We start from the raw sequence: 13,570 nt of genomic DNA, 5'->3' as shown, positions 1-13,570 counted from the left end.
CTAATGGATATTAGATACTTACCTCAGAGTGAGATAATGTTCACTCTCTCTCTCAACCTAAAATGTTAAAGCTAATTGTGCTGACTACACTCTACCGTGCAGCCATGATTGCAGTTTGCAAGTGAGAGAAGAGTGGGTATATAAGATACACATACACGGAAAAATATTTTATGTGTGTTAGTACACCTCCTGGCTTAGTCTTCTGTATATTAACTATTGTTCAGAGGCACCAATTTTCCCCGTTAACTGTTAAGATTCCAGGAACTTAACACTGTTTCCAATGTACCCTGATGAGGTCACCAACAGTATTTGGTACAATAAAACCTAAGTTGAAAATCCAACAAATCATAAAACATGCTTTTGCAGAATAATGACATAATATTTTGAAAACAATAGAGGCCCCCAGAATCAAAACATGATAATGTAATAAATATTTGTAAAACTAAATTGTTACTTTGACACATTCTCTCCACTGATTGCACATTTCCAGATTGCTCCTGTCACAGCTGCTAAAAGTTGTTTATTTTCAGAGTTACCAAGCAGAGTAGATAGTGGTAGTAGACCTCCATGCAGTCTAACCAGGTCACGTGTTTCTTTATCTTCTGCACACTATACAAAAAATTAAATACAAATATTATGCAAAATGTGTAAAGCAATGTCTTCAAAAGTTACGTGCATTATGTTTTAACTAGTCAAATGTAACACAAATGAAAATGCAAGTATTTTATTAAAGTGCCTGAATATGCTAACATTTCACTAAGGGAGTTTAGGCAGTAAACAGCTACTGTAGCAGTGTTTACACTGTCACATTGTCCACTTTGTGGGCAAATAAACAAAAAAATGCATCTTCTTGCACAATAAGCCCTGCCTCTCTCCACTGGTTAACTGGAATTTAGGGCTTGCACACAAGAGGAGTAAGAAAATGACTGCAATATCAAAATGCAGCTAAAACATCCTCATAAAAATCAAGCCAAGGATCATCAATATTTTTACAAAGTAGTATCTCACACAATAAAGAAATAGTAAAACTGAGAAATACTATGTGTAAACTACATAAAAACAAAGTGTTAACCCTGGCTTTCATCTAATAAGTTAATACAATTACCTTAAATATGGCACTAGCACAATGCATCTGAAGCTCCTCATGCTCAGTACTCAGATTGTTCACAAGGTGCTCAATCATTCCTTCTGTCCTTATTGCAAGTCTGTAACTTGGCTAAAAATACAAATTGCACATTTTAAACCCTGTATGTTTACAGTCAGCATCACCAGTCACAATTAAAACACAGCATTACAATTTAAGTCTTTGATATTTTGAAACCTTGTACTTTATTTTAAGACCAAGCCATGTGCATTGCCCTGGATTGATGTTCTCAAAGCTAAACAAATACATAAATTCTCTTCGGGGCTGTGGTCTTCAAATCTCCAGTAAAACCAGGAACTGCAGTGCCTACTTTGTAGCCACCCGACTTACAAGGTGACCAGCATTCCTGCTCAGAGACAGGGAAGGAACAGATGCTTCAGAATGGGATCAACCAGTAATCACTCTACTTCATCTACAGCTGGAAGTCAAAACAACAAATCTATTCCTATAATAAGGCTAGAAAAATATGTTCTTAGAATTAAAATTTTGCAGTTACGTTTTCTTCCATTTTTTTTTCAACTACAGAAATTGGAGCAGGGGACCATTTTTTAAGAGAAAGGAAACATCTGCGTTAAAAAAAAATGCATTTAGTGTTCCCCCCAAATTATGTCCAGGTCTGGCCTGGTAAGAAATCCTTGAAAATTTCACCTGCTGAATACAGACTTACTGAAGACAAAATGCTGTCACATGGAGCAAGCATAAGTTTGTGTAGTTCAAGAAGCTATTTTTGCAAGGACAAACTCTTTCATAATGCAAAATCTTTAAAAAAAAAATCATGTCTTGCATGTCTCAAATTCACAAAGAGAATTTATTTATATTTTTTCCATAAGCACGATGCACTATATTTTCAAATTTGATTCTACAAATGGGGAAATAACCACTCATCTCAGACAGCTATGGTGAAAATAACTGTATTCAAATTTTAAAACTTAATACAGTCAAAGCTGTGAAACCTGCCAAGGAAATCTGTAGAGAAATCACATATATCCCTTTCTTCTCTTGACAACCGATCAGACACATTGTCCTTGTGAATTATGTAAAACATTAAAACACATTGTTCTGTACTGCACTGGATCTTCTTGGCGACATCTGCAGGTTAGCTTTGTAGAATTTAAATGTACCGATTAACCAGAATATAACATCTTAATTTCGCAAATTTCATTTCTTAAGTATGATTTTAAAAAAATGAAACTCATTAAGTATTTCATTTCTATATACTTTCTTTTGTGAACTACTCTTAGCCTTTAAAATAATATATATATATATATATATATGTGATCTTTATTACAAGCTCTAACCTTCTCAAAAAACTTTGCAGAGTATCTACATCCAGAGTGGAAACTTCCTGATGGGATAACTGTACCAGTAACTGTCCTGGAGAAGCTTCATTTTTAAATGATAGTCAAAATGTAATGCTTCTTTTCAGTAGTCAATTATTTTAATGACTGGAAATACCTTAGCTGTATGTGTTTACCTACCTCTGAAGCACATTCTTGTAGTGTCCCCGCAACTGGGGTTAGGATGCTTTTATGTGAACTTTTGAGCCATTCAGCTAATAATGGAATGCCTCCAGCTTTACGGATCGCTTCTTTGTTTTTGGTACTTTTGCTGCAGCTCCAGAGTGCTAAAGCCCCACAACGTGCTATTTCAATATCTTTTGCCTGAGATGGTGTTAGACCAGTTGATCTCACTGAAGTACATGCCAACAATCCAACCTAAAACAAAAAACAAAACAAAAAAAAAAACCTTTTTTTTATTTATCTACAAATATGTGTCATATTAAGCTTATTAAGCTGCTTTTTAATGATGGCACATACTATCTGAAGACTCATGTATGCAAAAAATGACACTTTGGGAAAAAATATACTTACCAATCTCTTGATTCCTCCATGAAGCCTTACTGTCCTTCGTGCTCGTTTAAATCTAGCAACATTAGCAATTGTTTCAGCTGCCAAACATTTTAGTTCTTTGTCTGGGGAGTCCAATATTTTGACCATGATCTCTAAGCCCCCAAGATCTGCAATTGCATGTCTGATCAATGTATTTTGACTAATTTCCTTCAGGATTTTTAATGAACCAATCTAAATAATGGAAGATAACAGACATTAAACATTATTTAAGAGTACATAAGCAGAAAAATCTATAAAATGAAGGGTTACATAGAACATTTTAACTTTTAAATCAAATCAGAAGAAAGCAATTGAAAATCATTGAAACTGATTTTCATCTAATAAGTTCTTGCAATTGAAAAAATACAGAAAAAAAAAGAAAAAAAAAACAGTTTTCTTCATCCTATATAACCATTAAAATTGAAAACATATGCTAATAGAAAAGGTATATTCACAACTCTTTTCAACAAAGCTACTTACCTGGCATTTAATTTCTTCTGTATCAAGTAAATTAATTAACACTTCAAGACACCCAATGTCTCTGATGGCCAGCTGGCATGTTTCTTGAGCCAGATTGAAATCTCTCATTGAACACAATGCAATTACTGTAGCTGTTGGATTACCTCCCTAAAATAAAGCAAATTTTTAACATATAAAAAGTGCATTTAATATAAAACCTAATCTCTTCTACTACTAGTAGTAAAACTTATACTAAAGGAGAAACTTGTTAGATTATTTTTTATTCTATATTGTCAAATGACATAGACATAATAAGAAATGGAATTATTGATAAAGTCTGCAAATGACATATAGATCAAGGTGAGAATGAATAGCACAGATGACTTATGACTAATACAGCCTGCTGTGAATGGACAAGTAAATTAGATAGTCGTGTATTAGAAGTTTTGGTATGAGCACATATCAAAGGAACACATGGTGAAGATACAGACATTTCAGAGAAGCTATCTGCATTCTTTGCATTGGTGTTCACTATAGAAGAAATCAAAGAGACTTCAAACTGGAATCATTCCTCGTGGAGGACATTTCAGATTTGCCTGAAACTGAAGTTACTGTTGAAAAAGTTATTAAAGAAATCCTGACATAGTGAACAATAAAAAAAAAATGCCACTACTAGATAGCATTCAATTGAGTTATAGAGAAAACTGAGGGTAAAATAGTTGATTGAGTACAAATGGTACGTATCTGGTCACTTGAAACTACCTGATCACTGAAGTACCAGGAAACAACAAATGTTTTTTAAGAGTTCAGTAGTTATCCAAGGACTGTTAGCCAAATATCTGTACTGGAAAAAACAGTAGACTGTAATAATGAACAGAATTAAAAGACATCTGCCTAAATATGACATTCTTGGTACAGTATGATATATTTAAGAGTCAGCATAGACCTGTTAAAAGAAGTCCTGCCTTACAAAACCTTCAAAGTTTGTGGCAATGCCAGTCTAGCTGATATGTTTAACTAGTTGATATGTCTACATAAATCTTTAGAAAAAATCCCTGATAGCTTTCATAGAAACTAGGCCACTATATTATACGACTGAAGGTCATTGCATAGATTAAAAAGAATGACTAAAGGATAGGAAACTGGGAATAAGAGTAAATGGTCAGTTCAATGAAGAGGACTGATTTAGTGGAGTTCCATGGATATGTGTTGAAGTTGTGAAATTTGACATACTCATAAACACTCTGGAAAACAAAAGGACTAGTTACACAACAAAGTTTGCTGATGATACTATGCTACTAATTAAACTAAGCCATTTAGGTCCAGTTGTGGCAAACTGCTAAAGAATCTACTAAGGCTAAGATGGCAATAAAATAGCAAATGAGAAAATGAGAACCGATGCACATCAGAAAAACAAAACAAAACAAAACAACAAAAAACAATCCTAAATCAACAGATGAAATGATGAGTTTTCAAACGACTATTCAAAATTAGATGTTATATTTTGTGATTATGTGAGATGACAATCAAAAACCAAACGGAATATTAGGACTTGAAAAAAAAAAATGTGAATGAGAATGTCACTATAACACGGTTTAAACCCATGCTTCACATGCACCTTAAAAACTTTTTTTCATTTCTGCAGCCTCAATTTCAAGATTACTGTAGCACCGGAAATATTTCAGAGAAAACAGCAAAGATAACGCAAGGTTTTTTCAGTCTAGAAGGATAAGCGAAGGGATATGATAAGAGGCCTGCAATGTTAGGAATGGCATTGAGCAGGATAAATAGGGACTAAATGTTAAATGTCTCTTTTAATACAGATATAAACTCTTTTAATAATGGGAAGTTAAAAATAAATAAAAGGTGTAGGTTCTTGAAAAAAAAGAAAAAGTAATAAAATAAAATGGTTCCAAGTGGAACTAGCTGTGAAAGGATTCTATGAAAGCTGAAAGTTTTTATGAGTTTAAGAAGAGACTCAATGAGTTCATGAAAAGTAATCCATTGAAGGTCAGTAAAACCATAAATATCTCACTCAGTTTCCAATTCCCTGAGCTAAAAATGGGTAGGGGTTGGAGGAGTATTACACTCATGTTTGCCCTGCTCCTACTCTGCCCTGTGCATTCATTTATTGGTCTGGGTTTCTTCTTCCTTGGCAGAATACAAGCAGAGCTTCACACTACTACACATTATGCAGTGAAGTTTCCCACATTTATGGAAATCAGAGGTTAGGCTATCTAGAGTGCATGAGAAGAGCTTTAACCACAGAAAACTTCCATTGTGATTATCCTGTCTCCCTTCTTGTTGCAGTCAGGATATTGGGCCACTCTGACTTACCATCTGCCCCAAACAAGTCTCTTTCATGTCCAAATTCAAGGTCATACTCTTACAAATAATGAAAACAGGATACACCCCAGTGTAGGAGTTCTATACGGGAAACCAGGGCATGTAAAAAGACTTGTGATGTTGAATAAGAATTTGAGATTACAGTGTATCATTTGATTGAATTGATATTTTATGATATTTTGGGTAGATAAGTGAATATACTGAATAGGAATATAGGCATTACCTCCTTTTAGGCACTTGTGCTACTACCGGTATTGTGTGTCCAATTTTCTTTTTTATAGTTCTAGCAGGAAAGTGAAAATATGGAGATGATTCAAAGAAGAGAAAGAAAAGTTACTGTAAGCCTGGAAAACTGCTGCATGAAGTCAGACATGAGAAACACTATTTAGTTTATTAACAAGTAAGTTAAGGTATGATTTATTCATAGTGAAAGAATACATCTATAAGAAAAAGGAATGTGATCACAGTGTGCTCTGCAGCCTATCCTGATGTTTGATGACTTGAGGTAAAAGGTACTTGAATTTACATGACAAGTAAAGTGCAAGTTTTCCACTGTGTGGTTAGTTATCCTTTGGAAGAAGTTTCTTAGGGTGACGATAAGTTTTCCTGCAGTGGAAATTTTTCAGTCAAGATTGGATGTTTTTCTAAAAGATAAGCTCTATTTCAGCCACAGCGACTAGACTAAGACCAAGAAAAAGATCAAAGAATACACCCTGTTGTAGGCAGAAAGTTAAACCATATGATAACAATAGATTCTTTTGAACCCCTAACACAGATTTACTATTAATCAAATCAGAAACGAATCCGGCTACACAAAAATTGGGAGGGTTGAGCTACCATGAAGCTGCAAAAGAAGCTGGAGTGCATGAACAATGGCAAGTGCTGCTCAGGAGGAAGTTACAATTTAGTGCACATAGTAAATCAAACTACTGTCTCCACCTCCCAAACGCCTTTGAATTCCAAGGAAGCTTTGGCTCACACCCAGATTTGAACTGTGCTGCCCAAGCCCATCTATTTTAAATGACACCTTTGAAACTGTCAAAGACTTTGAGCCAACATTTTCCAGAGGAAAATAATTTGCTAATCTGTGTACATCATTCCAAAATATAGAATACTAAAAAACTGAGTAACGTTTGCTAATGTGAAACAAGTAGATCTAACCAAAACACTGACATTTTGCAGCATATTTCTTAAATGTAAACCATAGCAGTAAAACAGATACACTGTAAAAAAAGTATTTAAAAGTATTTAAATTTAACACGCTCTTCTTCAGCAGATACCATAAAAGGTAGCTGTTATGCCCAAAATGAATATGAGAAAAATACTTGGTAAAATTTCAGATCAGTAACTTATATCAGACTAGACTTTTCTGTTAATCAATGAAGTATATGTGGATGGCACCTCATAGCTAATTTTTACTCAAATTTCTTGTAACTATAGATACCCACAGAACTTTCACAGCAAATTGCTTAAAAGTGGTGTGTGTTTTTTTTTTTTGTTTGTTTGTTTTTTAACATCTATAACATATGTTGTCCTAAAGGAAGATTTCTACAAATTTGTCATGTTATCTTTTTATCTGTCATTATAGCCTTGACTTCAGAAGAAAATGCCACTTGTGCCTAGCTTTAAGAACATACTTTGATCTATTTTGTACAATATCTCCTATAAAGTATTGTAGCAATTTCTCAGATGTTTTCCTAGAAATCAGTTTATCCACATCTCAAAGTTTAAACAACTTTTTTTTTTTAAATCTATAAAATATTGCAAAACTACACAGAATATTCTATATCTCAAAAGAACTAACAGTTGTCCTTTTGTGAAGTTTATGGTCTTTTCATATAGCTTAATAGTTTGAGGTTTATTTTGCTTTGAAATATAAAATAATAAAAAAAATTGCAACAGGTGTTTAAAGAGAAATTTTCTCTTTTCATTACTTTATATAACTGTAAGAAAGATATTACTAACCTGACAAATGACATCTCTTCTTTTGAGAAGTGCTTCTCCTGTAGTGAAACTACATTTATATATAATGTAGTAATTCATATTTCACTTATATGCATAATGGCTGGCATGAGACATTTAATACAAAGTTTAAAAAAAATAAACAACTTTTAATTCTCTTATATTAAATCAAAAATAGAATAGTATATGAAAAATATATATGCATTCAATTTTTTTCAGCTTCAAAACTGAAAGCTGAAAATGCATAACTCATGTTTTCAAAGTAAAACCACAAAAAAATATTTTTCATATGTTCTGAAGCATCAGTTCTACAAAATAAGAAATTATACCAATGGTTTCAACGATTATTTTTTTCTTTCCTGAAGTTATCATTACAGCAAGTCTTCCAGTACTTACAACACAGATTTAACATGCACGGAAATACTTACCTCTCCATTAAGTTGACATAAAATCTGCATCATGTTGTTATAACATTTGAAATCTGATATGTTGGATACAAAATAAACTCTACTGGCAGATTAACAATCATTTTTAAGGCTTCAAATTAAACACAGATTTAGTTTAAAATCTGTCTCTCTTCCTATATGGTGGTATAACATATATGTCCACAAATTAAATGAAAATTTTAAGAGCATCAGTGTTATACTATCAGTAAAACATCTTCTGTGAAATGTATGTAATGTCACTTTTCTGATACTCAGAGCTCATGGATGAGAATTACAGAAGATATAGAAATATATGTATACAATGCCAGCTTTATTAGACAATGATTAGATTTTATACACATTTGGTATCTATGAGTTTGATCTCACTTTCCGTGCTGGGTGGGTGAAAGATTAGGAAAACACCAGTATGAGAACTTCCCCATGAAACTTCTCCATTACAGTAGGACAGGGCGTGGAGCCCACCTTTATATTCTTTCCCTTTTAAATGCTTTAAAGGGCATTTCAGGAATGATGAAAGCTACAGAGGTGTTGTGCAAAAAGTTGCTGAATAATATTTTCATTCTTGAAAAGGTAAATCAAGACTTAATGTCAAAAGGAATATTAGCCCAACTAGTTTGACTGCCTGTTAAAAATAGGTCATTAAGTTTTATCCGTTTATTTTAGTGTAATGCAAAATAACTAACATTTGCATAATACATATTTTCCATCTGCCTAGGGCATGCTTTTGGTCTTGGTTTAAGATATCAAGAAACAGGAAATCTAAAGGCTAATTATCTTTAGTGTTAAAATAATGAGCTTGTCTGACTTCATCACTTTTTTTTCAATGTTTTGAAAATGTGGGTACCAGAACAAGATTTGCTGGTTCAAAATCAGTCTTACCAACAGTGTACAACAAGGTAACCTTTCTTCCCTAAGCCTACTCACTGCTCCCATTTATGAAACAGGGCACTCGCTGTCTTTGCCCTAGAAGTACTGAGCAACTCTTAGTTGCTTTCATGTTAACTTTTGAGAAATTTCTAGAGTAACTGTTTCCTGAAGACAGCCCCTCACTGTACAGGCATGCTCTGAATTCTGTGTTCACCCACTTAACTTCACACCAGGGCATCATGAAACACATGGAATGTGAATGGAGACACCCTGCCAAGCAATTCAGATCTGTCTTTGAGAGCCTGTCCTGTTATTCCACGTTCTTTGCCATTTTTGATTTTCAGAGTGACTTCATATTCATGTCCATAACTCTTAAAAAAAAAAAAAAAAAGTTAACCAGTGTTTGGTTTAGTCAGTTCTATAATAGAAATAATATTGGTGATGTTTCCCCAGATATGACTATGCATCAATTATTCCATGCTGAGTGCACAAGATGCAAGCTTATGCAAGATGCATAAACTTTTGCTTGCATCCAGGTCCCCTTGTCACTAGCTCATTTAGCATCCTATCTTTCTCCATTTCAAAACCCTCATGCCTTTGGAACGTGTTCCTTAGGATCCCATAGAATGTTGGGCACTGCTTTTGAAGTATCCAGTTACCTCCCGACGCCTTCTGGTGGGAGCACATTCAAATACAGCTTGTCTACAAAACACCGCTCAAAGATCTCAAGTTCTGGTGGCTCCTCAGCAACAGCAGTGGCGGAAAGACACACAGAGAACAGCTACAAATACAGTCATCTGTTCTTCAGGTCCATTGTGGATAAGACAAGAGGCAGGGGGGTTAAATGGTATCAGGCCTGATTTATGCTAGGAACTAAAAAAATCTTTTAAACTGTAAGAAGATCTGAATTTTGGAATATATTGCTTCCAGAAGTTATGAAATCTCCATTGCATGAAAGAATAGTTACAGAAATACTTGTCAAAACGACACGTAAAAATTGACAAACAAGGAATTAATCCTGTTTTGTGAGTAAGCAAAATGAGTTAGTATCTTCCTAGGCCTGTTTTCTATTATTTATTTTCTAATGAACATTTATTAACATGAAATTTTGTAAATATAAAATGTCTGATTTCCTTCTCTTTTTTTCTTAAAAAATATCCATAATAATGAGATAATAGATACAGATAACAGATAACAAAATATGCAGGCTTAAGATTTCAATATCACATATCCCATCCTAAGTAAAACCCTTCCCAGTCAATATAAAACTTAAAATTTTGAAACCATGATCTCATTTCAGTAAGGCTAAAGAAGAAAGATATAAAATTTCCTCTGGAGTCATCTCTGGAAAGGCTAAATATCATTAAAGTTTTTGCAGATGTTCTGCCAGCAGGCGGAAACATTAGCTTTTCAGACAGCTGAGACAGTAGAGGAGCTGTACAGGAGACCTATGGAACATCAAACCCAATTATTGTCATCTGGTTCAGTCCACATTATGGCACGCATTGTCCTCTTCCTTTTGTTTGAACCTTCCAACATCATCTGTGGCATAACCGTGCCACTTTGACAGATATGATAGCATTTTATATAGATCTCCCTACAGTAAGGACCTGTATCAGAATTTAGAATTGTCACAGCTGAGACTAAGGAAAAGCTGGTTTTACAAGAAAGGCACCACACCATGCCTAGATTCAGGATGCCAGTGAGCTTTCTGAGTCCTTTGACAGAATTCCTGTCTGCTGCTGGCCAGGTTCCTTCTCCCTGCATCTCTGTTCCCTGCTTTCAACTGAAATCTAAAGGCATTATTGGAGTACAAGTAATAAAAGTACTAACAAGACTATAAAGAAACTGATTCCAAGTGCATTGTCCAATTCATAGGAAAATGTATGTACACGCATGGAAAAATAAAAATATTACAATGAAGTTGCAGTGCATTTCAGTTTCCTCAAAGAAAGCAAGATTAAATAAAATGAAAATTACAAAACTTTTGGCTCACAAACATCTCTATAAATATGGTACCTATTTGGAGGAGGGTTTTTAATTAATCTATTCATTTAGTATGTGGATTAATAGTGAATATGACTGAATATAACATAATATGTAATAACATATAACCTAATATATTTCTTTTTTCCAGAAAAGGAAATACTGTTTTAAACTGCAAGGGCAATGCCAGGGATTTTTTTGTTCTCTTTAGACCTACGGCTGAAATTTAGTTTGCCACAGTAAAAGTTCACTGTAAAAAAAAAAAGTTTACTGTATCAGGAAAGTACTGGATGGATACCTTAATGTGCATGCCTGTGATAATATGCCTATGACTGAAAAACAGGAATGAAAATTGCCGTTGGTGGGTGGTTTTGTCATTCCTATGTAAAACAATACTCTCGTTTTGATTTTAAGTATATATAATCTAAATGCTTACTACAATATACTTGAAAAAAATAAAACTGTACGTAGTAAGTCAATATAGTTTTAGAAAATACCAAACAACCAATAATTTTATGTTATCTGAAAGAAAGTAGAACAAATTATTGGGACTGTTATTGTGATATCAGAAATCACTTAATTAAAATCCATTAATGGGATGAAAATAATCATAGAACAAGAACATGGTTGAAGTGGAATCCAAGCCCAAACTGCCACTTTCATAAAACAGTAAAGTCAAAATTTAAGTGGTAAACTATAAAACAGAATTCTTAATTTACACCTTTAAGACTTAGTGATTTTATATTGAATTGGACTCTCAAATCTTGGATCATTCTGTAATTTACAGCTCAATAACTTATATACATTTCGATAACGCTTCATGGAAGACTGAGTATTGCAGTGTGATATGCTCAGTACGTTTCAGCAAGGCAATTTTTCTATGTTAGTGAACCTCTAAATACTCTGAGTATTGTTTTGGTTTAAATACTAGTTCCAATTTTTCATTTTAGTTTATAAAACATACAAGCTGCAACTTGTTAGAGATGAGTTATGGACAAGTATAACTGAGTTATGGAATAATTCCCTGCCCCATTTCCTGAATCTTCTGGAGTTCTTGGGCTACAGCCTGGCAGCGTGTAAACCATACAGATTAGTATAACTAAAGCCAGTGGAAAATCACAGGCAGCACAAAATCACAAAATCCAAAACGTTTATATTGGACTACAAGTTTTAGTGCACAGAAGTCGCACGGTTTTAGTTGCAGATTAATTCCTTTACCCTGCTTCTATGTCACAGTGGCAGAAGTGACATATATGTTAGGACCCAGACACTGAGTTAAACTTGCCACGATATTTTATGAAAGTGAAAAGAAATGACTTCTCAAACAAAAGAAAAAGTTGATTATTATTATTATTTTGAGTGAACCAGAACTTGATTCCCTCTTGAAAACTCTCTCTAGACATGTATCCATTCTGTTAGCTTTCCTTTTCTGATGCATAGCAATTGGATTCAATTATAGAATAGATTAAGAGTCAATGCAGTTCACATGCAAACATATGAACTTTTACTTCATTGGACTAGGAACAGTAGAATGCTTTTCCCAGTAACTTCTCAATCCTGACAGTTAGAGAGAAGTGAAATGCTGACCCAAAAACTCAGGAAACCTGGCCAAGGTAACATATAATAACTTAACAATGCAAGGTTATCTTCTTCTCATTTCTGAAGTTTTCATTTTAGCAGTGTATTTGTTCCCCAGTTGCATCTGGATAATTTTGTAGAGACAATGGACCAGTCTTTTCAAACCTAGATAAATTTGGAGGGGAAAAAAAAAATGTGGGCAATAAACCCACAATCCCACTGTGATTTCTAGATCAGATTACTGCAACAGATGTTAATTTGAGATTTAATCTAAACTACTGCTACTGCAACATGTAACTATTCAAGAGACTGTGTAAACACTAAGTCATGCTGAGTTTTAGCTCTGACTTAGGTTTTAGTTACCACAGGCTGCCTGTAGTACCTTTGGTACCCATACCAGAGTTTAGACTTCACTTTATCTGGCAAAGCAGCTTGAGGTAACTGTATCTGTGGAGTAAATCCTATAACACCTCCAACTCAAACCATCAGCTCCCAACACACCAACATGAAAGAACTCAGTCTCAACAACCATCAAAGACTTCCTCTCAGTAGGTCCTTTCAGCATATGCACATTGCTTGACTTCATGCACAAACCATGACCTTCCTCAGTTCTCTGTAAGAGAAGTCACCTTCCTTGGTCTTGGTACCATCGCTTCCCTTCAGCAGTGCACTGCCTTCAGCTGTCACTGTCACCAACACAGATGCAGTCCCTGAACAAAGGATTTACCTCAGAATTCTCAGTGAAAGGTTCTTGTTTTTGGGAAGTTACAGGCACCACCTACATGCAATGTCATCAAATACATACTTGACCTGCCTGATGAGCATCAGAAACATGACTAATACCATTCACAACTTGACAAAACATCTTCAACTGTGAGATTAAAGAATATATT

General features: G+C 34.3%; 1 protein-coding gene across 1 annotated transcript in view; it reads right to left on the bottom strand.

Annotated features, from left to right (window-relative positions):
• Window positions 1-13,570, bottom strand: part of ODAD2 (outer dynein arm docking complex subunit 2) — a gene marked incomplete at both ends in the record, with an annotated part of 90,025 nt that overhangs the window by 53,559 nt on the left and 22,896 nt on the right. Inside the window, 5 exons of the mRNA XM_084281864.1 lie at window positions 455-609; window positions 1,106-1,216; window positions 2,623-2,859; window positions 3,016-3,225; window positions 3,514-3,660. Of these exons, the coding sequence (XP_084137990.1) occupies window positions 455-609; window positions 1,106-1,216; window positions 2,623-2,859; window positions 3,016-3,225; window positions 3,514-3,660 (860 nt within the window). The remainder of the gene's footprint in view (window positions 1-454; window positions 610-1,105; window positions 1,217-2,622; window positions 2,860-3,015; window positions 3,226-3,513; window positions 3,661-13,570) is intronic.

Source organism: Netta rufina, assembly GCF_964035555.1.
Source record: "Netta rufina genome assembly, chromosome: 2".
Lineage (NCBI taxonomy): Eukaryota > Metazoa > Chordata > Aves > Anseriformes > Anatidae > Netta > Netta rufina.
Note: the sequence above shows the minus strand (reverse complement) of the source record. Positions and strands in the feature narration are given on the sequence as shown.